The following is an 18,190-nucleotide window of genomic DNA, read 5'->3' as shown; positions in this document are numbered from 1 at the left end:
AGTCTCCAAGGAGAAGAGTGAACATTGGAATTTAAGTGAGCATTTTAAAATATTTATTGTTTAATGAAAGATGTCAATTTATTCACTAAAATTAATCCTTGTCTTAAACATTAAGGATCATTAGGCAAATGAAGACCTTACTTAATGGAAATGAACTTAACAATTTAATAGGTCTTTATCATGTCAAAATATGAACAAAATCTTGGTTCATATTAGTATAATAAAATCAGGGGGAAAATTCTGAAATATCCTAGAATTAATCAGTTCAAATTATTATAGTCAGTCCAGTTATACATAAATCTGTTTTTTAATTGTTTTAACTTTCTATATCATCTATCTAGATAGTGATATAAGATTTCTTTATTTAGGAAAATTATTTTATCATTAAAATCTAGAATATAAAGACCTTATTTTACCCAAAGATGATTATTTTCTTCTTCTTGGGACCTCCAGTGTATGCTTCCTCTCTGTGGAAGTATCTTCTTCTCCTCTTAGGATTGTTTTTTTTATTTTGGTTATACTTTGGAACAATTTCTGTAAACCTTGGAACCTAAACAAATTATTGAACCTTGATAAGAAGAAATACCTCAATAAAAATATAGTTAAAGCCCTTGGACATTTCTATAGACAGAATCATATTTGTTTATCATCTTATAAAAGTTTGTACAATAATTTGAGAATTAGAGTTTACTTGATAGTTGAAAGAAAAAATTTTATAGTAAAATACATTTATCTCAAATATCTGTAACTATAAAAGGCAGAGCATCAGATAAATGCATGCATAAGAAATATAAATTATGTGTTTTCTATTGAAGGAAAATGATTAGAAACAAATAGATACAATTAATTAAACAAATAGACATATAAGTTAATTATTTTATAAATTAAGGGCTATAGGTAATCCAAATAATAGGAAACATATGCATTAAGAATAAATGTGGGGAGGCTGGGGTTGTGGCTCAGAGGTAGAGTGTCCACCTAGCATGCTTGAGGCACTGGGTTTGATCCTCAGAACCATATAAAGTAAAATAAAAACATTGTGTCCACCTATAACTAAAAAATAAATATATTTTTTAAAAAAAGAATAAGGATATAACCTACTATTATACAACCATGGAATTTTTAAATAAGCCCCATTAAAGTATTTAAAGCCATTTATTTTACTTTGGACTAGTAGTGCACTTTTTATATTTGTGACATCACATGATGTGGTTAAAGTAAAATCCTTGTGTAACATTTACTTATTTTTTTATAATTATATAGTCAGGCATGAGAAGAATAAGGATTTCTTGGTCATCACAGGAACATTGTGAGAAAAGGTCTCAGAATGCTGGTTTTTGTTCCTGTGGAGAGAAAATGCATCCTCATAACCTCCAAATATAAAACATAAGCAAGCCTATGTATCTCTTATAATTGTTATATTACTTCTGCAATTTTTCTTAAAAATATAGCTATAAAGAATTTCTAAGGAAACCTTTCGAAGGATAAAAATCATGTTAGGATTAGGGCAGCAACGTAGAAGCCTGTGAAATTAGGTTTTGCCTGAAAAATATATCTTTCCTTGGTATTTATAGGTGGGCATGCTTAGAAATTCAGGCTCTGTGTAGGTTTGGTAGTGGACCTGTGTGAAGTAGGAAATACAGGTTGGGGCTGGACCACAGGACTAGAAGCCTGTCTGACAGTGGAAGGACCAATGGGGAGCCCATGAAAATGCAGGAGGCAGGATCAGGAAGCCATCCAGGCCTGGCCAGGCTGTGCGGTTACCATGGTGATGGAACAGCATGGAGCCGGTGGGCGTGGCTATTGGGACCAGCTGCCTGGTTCACCTTGTGGGCAAGGCTCCTGGAGCTTCCCCCTTATGGCTGAGAGGACCTAGTGACCCCTGGATTCATACATTCTCTTTAATCACCAACACACTGCAGAATTCTCCATGGGACTGCGGTGTTTGCATTGGAACCCACACTCTGACCTCTAAAAGTGTCTAGGCAATTGGGTTGGCTCCCTCCCTCCTGAACCTCTTTGATGCCCTTTGAAGTAAGTTATTCTTTTGGATTTCTTCCACAGTAGGCAAGTCCTTGGATCCCCTGCTAGAAAGTCTTCTGGCCTGAAGGTCAGATGTGTCCGGATGTTGACTTGAAGGATATCAGCTCCTAGAAGCCCTCATCCTGGCTGCGGTGTTTCCTCCCCTCAATGCAAAGCAAGAAAGTGCAGTTGGCCCTGCACCCATTCTTCTGCATCCATGGTCCCCACCAGCTGGAAATCCAAACTATCAGGAAAGGAGTTGTGTCTCTCTGGACAGATACTTGTCTCCTCATTGTTTCCTGGATCTTACAGTTTACAGAGAATGACACTGCCCTTTCATTGTATTAGGTGTCACAAATCATCTGGAGATAATGGAAATGCTACAGGAAGAAGATATGCAGCGTTTAGATGCAAATACTCTGGCATTTTTGTAAGAGACTCAAGCCTGTGTGGATGGTGTTTTTGGAGGACTTCGAACAAATCTCCCTTGGATTTCCTGTGACATTTCTGGTTTTGGGCTTGGGAGTGTTCAGGACTTGAGTGTGAGTCAGCCCCATGGGGATGTGGTAGGAGGGCAGTCGGAGCTGTTGTGCAGAACCTCAGTGATGGCTTGTAAGGCCACCTGCAACACTGCAAGCAGCAGACGAGAAGGGAGCCCTCTCCCCATGTGTTCAGCTTAACTCTTGTCTTATCCAAAATCTACTGTGAAATGTTGCAGAAATGGAGTCATGCCAAGAAGTTGGGATGTTCTGGGGAGCATGGGCTATCATTCTATTCTGTCTCTGCATTATGCTGTGTTAGCGGGTAAGAACTTGAAGATGTGCTTAGGCCATGGATTCTCCTTCCCTGGGAAGGGGGTTCTCAAAGCAGCCCTTGTCCCTGTTTCACCTGCTTCCAGAGGAGAACACAACAAGAACGTTCTTACAAGTTGGCCCCCGGTTTTGGTCTTCCAGCCTCCCAAGTTTGAGAAATAAAATCTATGCTATGAATTACCCAGTGTCTTGTATTCTACCATCACAACGCAAACTATGCTAAGATGAGTCAATCAGTAGTCTCCCAAGTGTTTACATTGTGGTAATCAACACCAAACATCCATTTTGTAATTGAACCATTTTGGAGTGCACAGTTGAGTGGCATTAAGCATGTTCATATTGGTGCATAGGCATCACCACTATGCATCTCTAGAACTCACATGGACATACTCTTGCCATCAGTACTGAATTCTAGTGCCCTCCCAGGCCCAGGCAAAAAACATTGTACTTTATCTTTTTATGAACCTGATAATTGGGAACCTGAGATGAGTGAAATCCTACAAAATTTGTGTTTCTCTGGACATCATCATTTTCAAGGGATTCAGTTCACCCCCACTCGTGGGCATACCGGGTCCACTGCCAAATCTGCGGGTGTCTCAGTTGCATTCTCAGTGACAGTGGTGACTGTGTTCACATGAGCTGTCGTCTGTCCAGCTCAGATCCCAGGATCTAGGGTCTTGGGTTCCACGCAGCCTGTAAGTCCCCTCCTCTTCCAGGTCTCTACAGGCCAGTGTGCACGACAGCCCTGTGCCTGGTGGTTTCTTTAGCAATTGCAGAATGTGTCCATTGTGTCGTGGGTCATGATGGACTATAAATAGAACCAATGCCTGGATACTCCTGGGATGTGAGGGGGCCCAGCCGGTGTGCTGAGAATTGGTGTGACCTCCTAATTAATAGGCCCCCAGGATCCCAGAGGAAAGGGCAAGTCCAGAGCCAGCGGAATCTCAGTGTCTCTGAGAGAACTTTTGGGGTGGGGGGCAGGGAAACATTGATGTGATGACTCTGATGCAGAGTCACGTGCTTCGAATCCAGGTAGAGGTGCTCAGGAGCAGCCTGGGCTGGCACGTGGGTTCCCCACCTCCACACCCGTGGAACATCTCAGGGCTCTGAGAAGCACAGCAGCCTGACCACGTGAGGGCATCTGCTGTCTCTGCATACAGTGAGCTGGGTTTTCTTCACGTCTCTCAACAATTCCACATAACACCAGCTCTGAACCCAGAGTCCTGGGCACTTAGTTGAGGCTCAGTCAGCTCCCACCTCTCTACTTGACAAAGCCCTCCTGGCTCCCTCCGCACTCATTGCGTTGAAGATGAAAACCTGGAGGGTGGGACTTCCCGTCATCCAGAAGTTCCCAGACACATTCCTCTATGTCATTTGTTCCTGGCACCCAGACGGTTGTGGTGGGCCACAAGCACCCTGGCATCCATGTCTGGAACCATAGCAGTACAATCAAGAAACAGGAAGGAGAGGGGTTCGACTGATCAGGTCAGATGACAGGGCATAGTACAGAGTGGAATGGAGAGTTCTCACCCAGGGTGATTGTTGTGATGTGCAGAAATGCTCTGCTGGTGCTGGGTGCCCCCATGGTTCCTGGGGTCTTGAAAGGTTGCAGATGCCCCCAGAGTATTCTCGGATGCACATAGTGGGAGGCCTGTTGCCCACTATTTTCTTGTGGAAGAAGTAGGAGACCCTGTAGTGTTGAGGTGCCATCTAAGAGACAGCCTCACTTCTCTGAAAAATTTGATGGGGAAAAGTAGGGTATGGACCTGTGCCCAAAGGGCCATATATGCTCCTGGAAGTTGGTGGTGGCCGTAGTTCTCCATCCATTAAGCACACCCTCACCCACTAATGTCCTTGAGAAAGGCTCTCCCTTTCCTGGTTTTCCTGAATAGAAATCCTCTTGCATCTTGAGTGAATAGGGGTATGCATTGTGCAGAGGGTGTTGGTCCACTGAGCATCTTAGAGACTGTCCTTTATGGAGCCTTTATGGGGAATGAGGCCAGGGTCCTAACTGTGGTTAGTGTGAGGACACCATGGTTTCAGCAGAGGTAAAGAAGGACAAGGGAAACTCAGAAGTCCCTCATGGCCCCTGGAGTTAGAGGACTTACTCCTTTGCACCTGGGATCAGGAGACCTCATTTCCTTGAGGACACGCACACTCAGGGGTAGGTCTTGAGTGTGGGGTCCTTACTGGGGTCCAGGGCTGTTGTTAGCCACCAGCAATGACAGTGCTCTCCATGCTCAGTGGAGCCATTTTTGCCAGGAAAGAGAGCCCGTGGTCACGCCTTGTCCAAAGCATCCCACGCCAGGGGCTCCCATCCCTAGCACTCCTGTCCTGAAAGGAAGCCCCTCAGAGGCAAGGTGGGTCCAACCACCTCCCATGTGTTCACTCATCACCGTGTTCCAGCAGTCACCCCAGTTAACAGTCCTGATGGGACTGGATGTGGCTCAGAATGTCACCCTCATGAGCTCTACCCTGCTCCAGCTGCAGTTCTGCAGTGGGAGAAACACAAAACCTCAAAATACATGCACATGAATGAAAAGAGCAAGAGCCAGAGCCCAAACAGGCCAGGTGTGGCAAGGACAGCTGGAGTGCCTAGGTTGGGACTCAGAATTATGTCAGTGGGGTGGCATTGCTGCTGGCACCAGCATGATAACAGAGAGCCAGGCCTGCTCATTTTGGGGAGCAGTGTGTTGGGGAAGGCAGCAGAAATTGAGAGGCAGGATTGAGTTTGGCCCTAGGAGGAGGTTGGGTAAAAGGCCAGTGTGGGTTGGAGGGCCTGGGCAGATAGAGAGAGGCCAGGGCACACCCCAAAGCCTGGAGACTGCACTTGATGTCCAGGGTTGTGAGACACCACCTCCCCTCTTACTCACAACTGAGAGCAAGAGGCATTGATCAGTTCAGTTTGTGTGCGGCTGCATCCAAGGTGGCTCGGCTAGGCACCTCTGTTTCCTTGACTCAGGAGGCTGGGAGTCCAGGCTCCACCGAGGCTCGGCTGGGAGGATCAGAGTCTGAGTTCATGCCTGTGTTCCTGGTAGGATCCATGTTGGCTAGCCTCAGTGTTTTTGTAATGAGAGGATGGGTGACTGTCATGTCTTTATCACAGGACACACTTGCTAAATGGATTTGTTTGCTCTGAGGAGGAAAGAGAGAGAGGGAAGTGGTGCTGGAGACAGGGATGCAGACAGGGGTCATGGACTTGGCATAACTCAGTCTTGGAGATGACATCCCATCACCTATACCCACTTCAATTCCCATGAATCCAGAGGCTGAGCCCCTTGAGGTGAGGGGTGAACTGGTTCTGGCAGCAGGATGCTGTGGTACCTCGGAGTCTCTGTGAGACCCCAACACTCGACGCACTTGGGCCCTTTGGAATTCTTAGGAGAAGCCTTGGGAAGTTGTAGGGCAGAGGGGAGCAGCCTCTGCATCTCAGTCGCCTCCAACTTGCCATGGTGCAGAGTGGGAACTGCAGCCAGGATGGGACGGACGTTGGCCACGTCCCTGTGTGGGACACAGGCCTGATTGAGTTGGGGTGCATTCTTTGTCTCTCCGCTTCTTGTGATTGTCCCATCTCTACGTTTGTGCTTTAGCCACCTGTGAGTCCCATCTCTGGTTTCAGAGAGAATAGAGGCTGTTATGGGCCAATAGACACAATAACCCTAGAGATTAGATGCTACCCTGCTTTCCAGAAAAGACTGGGCACGCCATGAGTTGCACAAGGATGAGACCAGGGTCCAAAAGCTGCTGAGAGGGAAGGACTGGTTGTGAATGCATTTTTGAAGGCTCCAAGCTGGAACTCTAGTGGCACCAAGCAGGGCAGATGCTGGTGGGGGTATTTGGGTAGTTGTTGGTGAACACATGCGCACCTTATATGGGTAGGCATGGAGGAGAAATCAGCAGCCCATAGGGCTTTTGAAAGTGGTCTTATGTGAAAAGAGGCTCAGGTATGGGCACAGGAAATGACATCATCGCCTTGACAATGGATCAAACAGAACATGGAACCCTGGTATCCAGGCACCCACTTCACTGACCAAGCCATCCGAGCTCATTTGGTTGGAGACACTGAAGTGAGAAGGATGTTCTCCTGTGGTTGCAAACAATGCCGAACCTCAGGCTCCCAGGAATCTCAGGGGGGCCCACCAGCCCTTTTGTGGATACACTGGGTGAGGCTTCATCTTAGATGCCAGAGCCTCTGGCGATTGTCGCAGAGGAGCTCAAGAGTAACAGTGAGTAGCACAGGGCAGGGGAGCCCAGCAGGCCCTCTATTCTGATCCCTGATGAATGGCCCAGGACTCCTATTCTGACTGCGTGTGTGTGTGTGTGTGTGTGTGTGTGTTTGTACTGATGGGAACTGTCCCATTGTGCTTTGACTCTAGTGTATTGGCACAAGGCATTTTTCTGTTTGTCACCATTTCCATTTTGAACCCACCATTCTTGGTCCCAACCCAGGGTGAAAATGATCAGAACACGGAGGAGCCCTTCAGGGTACAGAGCCTTGAATCTTCCAGGCAGGACCAGCTTAGGAATGAGCTCCTGCCTGACATTTGTGGGAGGAACCTACATTTCCGCAGCAACATGGGGTTAATCTCCTGGGATTTCATCCCCACCCAGCAGGTGCTGGATCTCTTGTTCCCAAGGTAAGCACCAGACCACGAAGCCCAAGTGTGTAGCCCCCTCATGCCTGGGTCTTGGGGCTGCCATGTACCTCTCAGGGACCCAAAGGTTTGTGATACCTAGTGAGATAGAGGACCAGGCTCATAGTGGAATGTCAGCCCCGAGTGGGACGAGTCCTGGAGGTGCCTGCCACAGCCTTGCAAGGGGAGTGAACTCCCCCCTCTCAGGCAGAGAAACCATCCTGACTCCAGCTGATCCACAGAGGTCCGTGGAGCAGTCCCCACACACTGGGCACCACAGCTCAAAGGTATGCGCTGAGCTCATTCCCAGGTGGACTCAGTGAGGCCAGGTGGTCTTTCTGGTGTGATGTTGGCTTCGTGAAGAAAGTAGATCTGTGCCAGAGGCGTCTCAAAACTCGGGCCTTGGGCAAAGCACTTTTGGGTTAATAAAGACATGTTAGTTTCCATAGTGGGCCAGAGCTTCCTAGCTGGGACATAGCTGGACGGGGGCTTTGGAGATGGCAGCTCCCACAACCAGAGAGATATGTGGGAATCAGCAATTTGGGCTCATTCACTGATGAACAAGGAGAAAGCACCCACTGTGTGAAGACACGTTTCCAGTCACGTTTCATAATTCAGTGAAAAATGGGGTGCAAATGACTGCCATTGTGTCCCTTTTCATGGGGGTCAGCCTGAAACCGCAGGTGCCATGAGTACATATCCTACATGTGACAGCATCCCTGACTCCATGAGGCATAACTGCACGTTGTCCTCTTCAGTGAACATGGTGGACCCTGGACCAACTTCAACATGGAATGGGCTTGGGGTCAAGAGGGTGGGCTCCTGTTTCCAGAATAAGGACTTGCAAGGTGATTTGACTTGGGAAGGCTGAGGAAAGACTGTTCTCCCCAATTCTGTTTCCTGCATGCAGTGTAAGGTCCGGGGCTTCAGCAGTAGGAGGGGTAAGGCAGGGAGTTGTAGGTAGTCATGGTCCTCTGGGGAAGGCCCTGGGACGATGGATCCCCCCACACTACACCTCCCAGTCCTCCCCCAGGGCCACAGAGATGTGGTCTGCACTCATGGGAAAAGAGAGGTCCGTTGCTGCTCAGGGGGACTCAGTGAGTGCTCACAGAGAATGAGGTAGCATTGCAGCCCACGCCAGGGGAGGAGGTGTCTCTGGAGCCCTGAGAAGAGTGGGCAGGAGGACAGACACTCCTGGAAGGTGCATTCCAGGTTGGAGAGCACGTAGCCAAGAGGAAGAAGAGTGTCAGGCCTTCCCAGAGGAGGGGAGAGCTGGTCATACCATGGATCTAACGCTCCTTCGTTGAAGGTTGTTTGCCTCGCGACCTGTCCTGTCCCTGCCTGTACAGCCACTGTGACTTGTCTGAGGTTGACTGGTGTGTTCAGAACCAGGGAAGGTTCAGGAGTGTAGCGTCAGAGGTTTGCTCTGGAGGCCGTGGTGAAGGCAAGGCCAGGGTTTTGCTGACTCCCCTCCTGCCTCCCCACAGTGCCTCACCTTCCTTCCCGGGGACCTGGGTGAACTTCTACACCGAGGCTTCCCATCAGCCTCCAGGCTCTCTGAGTCTGCAGCTACTACTGCAATCCATGTGGCTCCTTCTGGGTGGCTTGAACCTGGAGCACGAAGCCCACCACCTGCTGGCCCAGACTGAAGATGGCAAATCAAGCCAGGCAGAGCCTGAGAGCCAGGCGGACTGGGGTGAGTACCCAAGGGTATATGAGGAAAGGTCCGACTGTTGTCCCACTGCGGGGAGTGTGTATGCCTGGTGTTGGGCTGGAAATGAGGATAAGCCTTTGTCCACTCAGGAAGTGACCCCAGTCTGCAAAGAGGTCCTGTGTGGGCTAAGGGCCTGAGTTCTTCCTGGCAGCAGGGGTATTGTCTGTCTGTGCGAAGGTCAGGGCAAGGCAGTCATGTTGGCATCGTTTCTCCTCTAGCTACAAGCTCAGTTCCTGTCACGGCTCCTAAGCCAACCCCAGAGCCAGAGCCTTCTCCCTGGGAAGGGGCAGAGCCGGAGTCCAGGACATCAGGGGTCTCCACTAGGAGCTCCTCACGGCCCCAGTACAACAAGCGGGTGGGAGGCAGCTGCCTCATTCACGTCTACCTGGAAAACGAAAGGACAACAAAGTATAAGAGCATCCTGGTGAGTCTTCGAGCAGGGGAGTCTCCTGGGAGCCCACACTGGGGAAGACCGAGTCCACAGCAAACACCTTGGACTAGGCCTGTCTTCTTGAATTGGAGCTTCTGAAAGGTCAGGAAGGAGAGCAGAAAATGAGGAAGAGAGAGTTCGGTGTTAAGAGCTTGACCTGAGAGGCGGGGAGCAGCAGCATGCCAGGTCTGGGTGGGAGTGGGCCTGCGTGTTTTGGGGTGTGCAGGCCAGAAGTGCAGGAGCGAGTGCTGGGTTCAGAGGAGGTCAGAGAACTATCGAGGGTACAGGCCGTCCTCTACCGACCTTGGTATTGAGGAGGAGTATATTGAACAGTGGAGGTTGAAGCAGAGGAGTTGGCAGTCATCTTCTTGTGTGTGGGAGGGGATACGTTGCTGGTTGAAGGGAAGGGAGCCATTGTGGGATGATTAGGGTGGGTAGGTGTGGGTCACAGACAACTGGGGGCCTTGGAGGGGTCCATTAGTGTCCTAGTTTGCATGTATGTGAATAGAGAGTTAGCGGCTCTCTCTGCAGAATTTTGCTGGGTGTGGAGTATCCATCATGAGACTCTGGTGTCCAGCTGCAGGGGAGTCATGTTGAACCACCTCACCTGCTGGGTCCATACCTCCTGACACCCCAGCAAGCACTGACACTCTTGAGGCCAGCAGCTTCCATGCCTATCATTAAAGAGTCCTGAGTGTGTGTTGTGCCCTGGCTGTCAGGACCAAAGCACCTAGGGATTGTTCCTGATCTGCACACAAATGCTGCTGCATCCCAGACCAGAGCAGGGATATGGAAGCTCACTGGACCCTACCTCCCATCTTGATGGGACTAGAGTGTGTCTGTGCAAAACCTGTTTGGTCCTTGTTCCCTTCTCCCTGTAGGGCATAGCAGGTTCAAGCAAACTCTTGTACCAAGATTGGGCTAGAAGCAGATAGGAAGACCCCACATGATCACATGAAGGCCTCAGGTAGCAGGGTAACAAGATGGTGCCCTTGTGTTGAGAGCTCAGTTGTCTCTGATTGTCCTTGAGCACTGTCCTCTGGGTAGCTACTCCCAAATTCCCTCTCTGATGCGCTTTCTCCAACCCTGCTCAGGTGACCTGCCAGGACAGGGTTCCAGTCATTATCCGCAGGGCCCTAGATGCACACTTGCTCCAGCAGGAGGATCCAGAAAACTTTGAGCTTCTGCAAATTGTCTCGAACCATCAGAGTAAGTGGAACAATCAGAGGGTAGGGAGCAGTGAGTCACAGTGGGCTCAGGATAACTGGGAGCCAAAACACAGTGTGCTTTGGCCCAATGCCCAGGAAGAGTATGGTGGGACTTGTGCGCGAAACAAAGTGTAATGATGGGGCATAAATCTGCAGGTTCTTCATGTTCCCCAGGGGCTGTGGACCTGCCTACCATGTGTTCTTTCCTTGATCTGAGGAGGCATTGCAAAGCTATTATCCATGAGGGGCCAAGAAGAGAGGCTCCTTTGTCTTGTGTCACAGAAGACAGACAACCACAGGGTGCCTACTTTGGCAGCCTTTCCTGACTGAGATGAGTACATGAGAAAAGCAGTTCAATGAAGAATCATTTCTGGCTTCCAATCTTTCTATTCATTGCAAACTGAGTCCACTTAGGACCAGAGGCCATTTCTAGAGAGAAGTGTGTGGTAGAATAGAACCCTTCACAGCTTGTAAACTCTTCTTGGAGAGAGAGAGAGAGAGAGAGAGAGAGAGAGAGAGAGAGAGAGAGAGAGAGAGAGAGAGAGAAGAAGAAGAAGGAGGAGGAGGAGGAGGAGGAGGAGGAGGAAGAGGAAGAAGAGGAGGAGGAGAAGGAGGAATAGAAAAATGAAATGAAAATGAGTTGAAGGAGGAGACAATGAACAAGAAGGTCAAGATGACTATAAGAAGAAGCATGAGGAGAAAATGAAGAAGGACAAGAACAAGAAGGAGAAACACAAGCCAAACAACTAATATAACAATAAATCGATTAAAACTGTGAATGAGAATTATACTGATGAGGAGGAAATGCAGAAGTGGGGAACTCAAGAGAAACATATTTCTCTGTATGGCACAGCCCTGCTGTGGACATCCTCCACCCACGCCCAACACACCTCCAATCCATACCCCTCAAATTAGCATAGCCCTGTATGAGTGGATGAATCCACTGGCAAGGTGGAGGCACCCACCTTCAAGTGCTTTTCCCCAAACCCACCTGTGATCATTGCTGCAGTGGGGAGAAAACCTTCAACACATGAGTCTTTGGGGGCCAATCCAGATGCAAAGTCTAGCTGTTTCTCTTTGGCAGGTTAACGTGAACTGAGAGGTTCTGGGGTGCAAGGGGCTATTTCCTTGAAAGGTGTTCCTGTAGTGGACCTCCTGTGCACAGAGGGTCCTCAGGGAGGAATCAGTGGGGAGTCTTTGGTGGAACAGTAGCTGGATTTGCGGGCTCTCAGGTCTGTGTGTGAGATCTGAGCTGGCAGAGGCTCTCAGTTGTGGGGGATGTTGGGTAGTGTCTTCCTTGAGTGTCACCTACCATGCCTCTGCCCCTGCCTCTCCAGAGCTGAGGATCCCTGCTGATGGGAACGTATATCACGCCCTGGATGGCAGAGTGGATTATAACTTTCTTCTTCGGGAAACAGCTGCCAGCAAGTGGTCCAAGGTCAAGCCAAAGGAGGTAAACAGCCACCTTCTTCAGTCTTTACTCCTGGTGCCAAGGTGACAAGAACCTCAGGTTCTGGATGGATGTTGTAGAACGCCCATAGAGCCAACTGCCAGGCTGGGTGGGGTGCAGGTGCTGGGCTTTGCTGATGTTGTCATCCCCCACAGTTCTTGGAGCCTTCTATGGCAGTGGCATCCAGGATCCCAGCAGCTGTGAGCAGCAGCTCTGCAGTGGCTGCAGGACCATTGCCCCAGGCCACCCAAAGCAATGAGTGCTGCATGAGAAAAGTCACCAGTAGCAGCTCCTCACTGTTTCACTCCAGCGAGCAGGTGGAAGACAGCCGCGTGGTTCACGTCCTCCTAGAGGGACAGAGCCCGAGGGAGACAAAGCGCATCCTGGTAAGCCCGACAGCAGGGCTGCCTCCTGGGTGTCCCCACAGTGGAAGGCAGGAGACACAGCCAACCCCGGGGCAGTCAGGACCAAAATTTTCAGTGTATCTCCCCCTTCCACCCACAAAGGCAGCCTGCATCCCAGAGCACACTTGGCACGCAGGTCCCTGGCCCATTGCTCTCATCTCAGTGAGATGAGAGTGTGTCTGTGCATAGGCAGTTTGGTCCTTTGACCTGAGTGGAATGTGACTCCCCAGGGGGAGGGGAGATGGCAGGTACAGGCGGACATTTGTACCAAGATTGTTCTAGTAGCACGTTGCAAGAACCCAGGGGGTATATGGAGGCCACACTCAGGTAGCAGGATAACAAGATTGTGCCCTTGTATATATAGCTGAGATTTCTCCTGAATGTTTGACCAGAATCTTATGGGTAGCTCCTCCAAAACCCATTCTCTGATGACATTTGTCCCACCCTGATCCAGGTGACCTGTCAGGAGAGGGTGACGAGCCTCATCCGCAGGGCCTAGGACCAAAATTTGTTGCAGCATGAGGATGTGGACAACTTTGAGCTGCTGAGAATGATGTCTCTGCATGAGAGTAATTAGGACAATCAGACAGTGGGGAGAAATGATCCACAGTGGGCTCAGGGTAACTCACAGCCAAGAGAAAGTGGGCGTTGGCCCCAAAATAGCCAGAGTGTGGTGGGCCTGGTGCAGGAAACCAACTGCAATGATGGGCGTGTCCAATGTGGAGGTGCTCAATGAGGCCCCAGGGGGCTGCTGGACCTCCCTACATGTGTTCTCCCCTGGACCTGGTCTGGCAATGCAAAGCTAATATCGATGAGGGGCAAGGAAGAGAGAGGCTCAATTGATCATCAGTTTGGTTTATGGCTCACTGATAAGGATGCCTTCAAATGAAGAGGAGGAGAACATGGGTCCTGATTGGATCAGCATTGCTATGGACGGAAGCAGCACAGGTCCCAATCCATAGCCAGGATATGAGAAGTCCTGCCTACTCACAAGAATGTCAGGATTGCAGCAACTGGGAACAGAACTCAGTGAAGAGGAAGTCAAGGCCAGGGGACACCTGTTTGGGTTCATTTTGGAAGAATTCCAAGTCCTCTGTGCCTGGGTTACCATCTCCTGAAGATATCAGAATGGCCAGGTTATTATTCGTTCCAGCAACTAAGAAGGGCATCTGAAGAACATAGGCCACAATGCTGAGCTGTCCACAATGCAGTGCTCTTTCCTTTCTTGTGAGCCAGACACTCCTAGCCTCCACCATCCCAGCCTGTCCACAATAGAACCCACCATCTGTCGGGCATGTAAGTGAGTTTTCTCATTTTCAAACACCACCTCATTTGGGTTGGCTCTGTCTTACACATGAGGAAGACTGCGGTGCAAGGAGCTAGCAAGGGGGCAGTGTCTGTGAATCTCAGGGACTTGGGAGGCTGCGCAGGAGGATGGGGATTTCCTAACAGCCTCAGAAACTTAGGGAGACCCTGTACCCAAGTCAAAAGGCCTGGGAATGGTCTCAGTGCTTAAGTGCCTCTGGTTTTATCCCTGGTACAAAAATAAGCCAGTCAATAAGGAATTACCCAGCTGAGATTCTACGAAGGTCATTTCAGAAACACACTTTCAACCCAAGCATCAGTTGAGAGCAGCTCCAGACCAGGGGAGGTTTGTGTGTAACAGACATCAAAAGTGAGGACTACCGGGGGCCTGGAACCCACTAGGTGTGATGGCATCTATGCCTTATGGCAAGAGGGTGGCAGTGATGCTGGCCCTCTCCTAGATCTTGAAAACCTTGTTTTCATTGGGGAAGCTTTTTGGAGGGGGAATCTATTTTAGCAATCCTGGTCCAAATGAGGTGTTGACTACCACAGGTAGAAGCCTATCCAGAATGCGGTGTCTGTTATTCAGTCTTTCCTGACTGTGACAATGACAAAGAAAGGAAGTCACTTTTCTTTGGTCTTGGTTTCACTCCCGACCATTGATTGAGAACTGATTTCATCTTGGGGTTCTGAACCGAGGCTGCATCTGGGCAGAAGAGTGTGATAGATTTGAACTCCTCAGAGGACGCCCAACCATTGCCAGAGAAAGAAGGAGGAGGAGGAGGAGGAGGAGAAAGAGGACATTCCTGAATGGGGAGAAGATCACACATTGAAGAGCAGGAGGAAGAAGAAGAAAAGGAAGGAGGTGAAACAGAAGGAAGGGTGGAGGGAGATACACAAGAAGAAGAACAAGAAGGAATCATGTAAGAACAAGAAAAAGACCCAGAAAGAACTACAAGAAGATGCAGGACAGAAAGAAGAGCCAGAAGTAGAACAAGAACCAGAATACAAGCACCAAGCAGACAGCTCATGATGAGAAACAATGGGAAGGAGAGCGAACCTAGAAAACTATAGAGTTCTCCAGGGATCACCCTGCTGAAGTCCTCCCATGTCCATGCCCAACACACCTCTGATGGATACCACCTCCCCTCCGCGTATTCATCCATAAGTGGATTCATCCAAGGATTCCCTGAATGCCCATGTCTGAGCATGGCTGCACTGTGGAGAAAGGCTTAAGCACAGGAGCCTTTGCCAATCCTGATGCAAAGCCTAGCAGTGTCTCTTTGGCAGATCTGACCTGCACTGAAAAGTTCCGGGGCCCAAGGTGCTGTTTCCATTGTCAGGTGCTCTTTTGGTTTAGAATCCTGTACATCATCTTCTCCAGGGAAGAATCATTGAGGGAGTCTTTGGTGGCACTGTAGCTGGATTGGAGGGCTCTCAATTCTGGTGCAGGCCCGCCCTGGTGGAGACTCTCAGGGGTTGGTGGTGTTTTGTGGTATAATCCTTGAGTGCCACCTAGCAATTCTCTCCACTTCTCTCTGCAGAAATCAAGGTCCCTGACCACTCACTCATGTATCTGTCCATGAATCCGCGAATAAAATATCATTTCATAAAAAAAGTGAGGAAACACCCCCAGGTCAAGGGAAAGGAGGTAAACTCCCACCTTATTCAAGCTGTACTTGTGCTGCCATTCCACTTCCACCTGGGGAAATAAGAAGCTTCATCACCTAGACATATGTGCTAGAAGCCCATAGAGCCAACTGACAGGCTGGGTGGCTTTCTGTTTCTGGGCTTAGCTGATGTTCCATCCCCCACAGTTCTCAGAATCAACCTGCAAGTCCTCCAGGCCGCTTTCCCACAAGCTGGTGGGAGACACCTGCTTAATTCGTGTCCACTTAGAAACACAAAGTCCAAAGATGGCCAAGACTGTCCTGGTAAGCCTGGGAGCAGGGGTGTCCCCTGGTGCTTCCACCTGGGTGGGGAACAGACACTGGCCCAAGACCATGGACTACTCATGCCCTCTTGAATTTGGAGCTTCTGGATGATCAGGAGGATAGACGGGAATCAAGAAGGGAGAGGTCAGTGTGAAGGGCCGGAGCTGAGATGAGGGAGAGCAGCAGCTTGTCCACCGCCATGTCTGAGGGAGTCTGTGTGTCGGGTGGAAGCATGCAGTCTGGAAGGGCAGGGGCAGGTATGGGTGACAGATGAGACTAGGACAGGACCTAGGCTGCAGGTTCCCCTGTATGGGATGCTGGCGTCCATGGAGGAGGACAGCAGTATGAGGTTCTGCATGTTCCTTGAACAAGGAGCTGACAGGGTCTGTCTGCAGAGTCGATATGGATGTAGAGCAAGCGCACTAAATGTCCAGGTAACCTGCAGGACAGGAGCCCTCTCCAATGACCACCCTTGCCGGATGAGGTGTCCTCCTACACCCCAGCCAGCACTCAGCCTCTGGAGGCCAGGAGCTCTCGTGGCTATCTTTCAGCACTCCTGTGTGTGGTCATGTTCCTGGGTCTATTTTGGGCCCTGGCAATCCAGACCAAAGCCTCTAGGTTTTGTGCCGGGGCTACCCCAAATGCCGCCTGCATCCTCAGGCAGACCTGGGATCTTGGAGGCCACTGTCCCATTCCTCCCAACTTGTGGGATGAGATTCCATGTGTATACAGGTAGTGGGGTCCTTTCATCTCGAGTGGAGTGCGGCTCCACAAAGAGCAATGGCAGGTCCAGGCAGTCCTATGTACAAGGATTGGCCAGTAGCTTATGGGAAGAGCCCACGCGATGAGCAGGAGGCCAGCCTCAGGTGGTAGGGTCATGGATGTTGCCTTTGTATTTAGAGTTGAGGTGCCTCCATAATGCCTCTGCCCACTGTCCTTGAGTAGTCACTTCAAGGCCCATTTCCTGAAGGCCTGTCTCCCATGCTGCTCCAGGTGACCTGCCATGATAGGGCTCCTGTCGTCATCCGCAGGGCCCTCGAGCTACACTTGCTTACTCAGGAGAAGCCGGAGGAATATGAGCTGGGCCAAATCATCTCTCACCGTCAGAGTAAGTGGGACAATCAGATGGCAGGGAGCAAGGGTCAGGATGTGGACTCAGGTCAACTCTTAGCACCAAAGAGTAGTCTCTGACCCCCAAGAACACTCCAACAGGGTGTGTTGGGGCTCGTGCACAAAGCCAACTGCACTTCTGCAGGTTTAAGGTCTCGAGGTTCTATGGTATACCCCAGTGGCTATTGCGGCCCCCTACCAGGTGCCCTCCTCTGGACATGAACAGGCATCCAAAGCTGACATCATTGAGGAGTGAGGAGGAAAGCCTCTTCCCAGGAGCCGTATGGCTCCGTGGTCTGGGATAGGAGTGGTTTCAGAGGGACATGGGAATGCATGGGCTAAAGATGGAACTGGCACTTTTGTGGACTGAAGCAGTACTATTGAAAGCCTTCTTTGTGACCAGAAAACCACTGCCTGGGCAGAGTAGTGCCAGGATTCTAGCAAGCAGTAACTGGATGAAATTGGAAAGAAAATACAGGCTGGGAGACAGCCTGAATCATCTGTTTTTGGATAAATTCCATGGTCTTCCTCACCTGAGTCCACTTGCCAAGGAGTGATCACCATAGCCAGGTTAAGAACCCTAACTAAAGTCACATGAGGGCTTCCTGAGCACGTCGGCCACAAAGCTCATCTGATAATAATGCCAGAGCTTTTTGGTTGGTTGGTTGGTTGGTTTTTGTGAGCCAAACACCACAGCAGCCATGATCCCAGCCTATGTACGCTGAAGACCACCATCCCTATGAGTTCTAGGATCAATTTTCTCCTATCTTAACGTACTGTTAGGTCAGTAGAGCCTTTGGAAGAGGAAGTCTGTCTGAGGCCTTGGTAGCCTAAGAAATTCATAGCAGAGATCCCCGCATCCAACCCAGAAGGGATGGAGAACAGGCTGTAGGTTAGAGGAGGGTGGCAGGAAACAGGTGTCAGAGGAAGGAGAAGCTGGCTGTTGTATTCCCCCACTCGGGGTCATGGCACCACTGGACCATACACCATGTTGGAGGGAAGCATTCCCTTTGCTGGTCTTTGGAACCATTGTTCTTAGTAGGGCAGCATTTGGGATGTGGCCTCCATTCTCAGAGGCTGGTCCACATGGAGGCGGGCTCCACCAACACAGAAGCATGGCTCTAATGTGGTATCTGTGCTGGTCAGCCTGTCCTCACTGTGGCCATA

At 49.9% G+C, this 18,190-nt stretch overlaps 1 protein-coding gene across 14 annotated transcripts in view; it reads left to right on the top strand.

The window, feature by feature from the left end:
* The first annotated feature begins 4,589 nt into the window (after positions 1-4,589).
* LOC124089992 (ral guanine nucleotide dissociation stimulator) overlaps positions 4,590-18,190 on the top strand; it is a 33,224-nt gene continuing 19,623 nt past the window's right edge. The window contains exons 1-9 of one of the 14 annotated variants that reach the window (XM_046440287.2): positions 4,600-6,997; positions 7,284-7,471; positions 8,956-9,164; positions 9,401-9,606; positions 10,707-10,821; positions 12,158-12,273; positions 12,426-12,656; positions 15,797-15,913; positions 16,907-17,021. In XM_046440287.2, the coding sequence (XP_046296243.1) occupies positions 6,830-6,997; positions 7,284-7,471; positions 8,956-9,164; positions 9,401-9,606; positions 10,707-10,821; positions 12,158-12,273; positions 12,426-12,656; positions 15,797-15,913; positions 16,907-17,021 (1,465 nt within the window). In that variant the 5' untranslated portion in view covers positions 4,600-6,829. Of the gene's footprint in view, positions 7,061-7,283; positions 7,472-8,955; positions 9,165-9,400; positions 9,607-10,706; positions 10,822-12,157; positions 12,274-12,425; positions 12,657-13,128; positions 13,971-15,523; positions 15,631-15,796; positions 15,914-16,906; positions 17,022-18,190 lie in introns of those variants that run through there. The other 13 variants (XR_006850907.2, XR_006850905.2, XM_046440289.2 and 10 more) reach the window with 13 other exon arrangements.

Source organism: Marmota monax, unplaced genomic scaffold (genome assembly GCF_021218885.2).
Source record: "Marmota monax isolate L192 unplaced genomic scaffold, Marmota_monax_Labrador192_F-V1.1 WCK01_AAM20220418_F8-fsc00210, whole genome shotgun sequence".
NCBI lineage: Eukaryota > Metazoa > Chordata > Mammalia > Rodentia > Sciuridae > Marmota > Marmota monax.
Note: the sequence above shows the minus strand (reverse complement) of the source record. Positions and strands in the feature narration are given on the sequence as shown.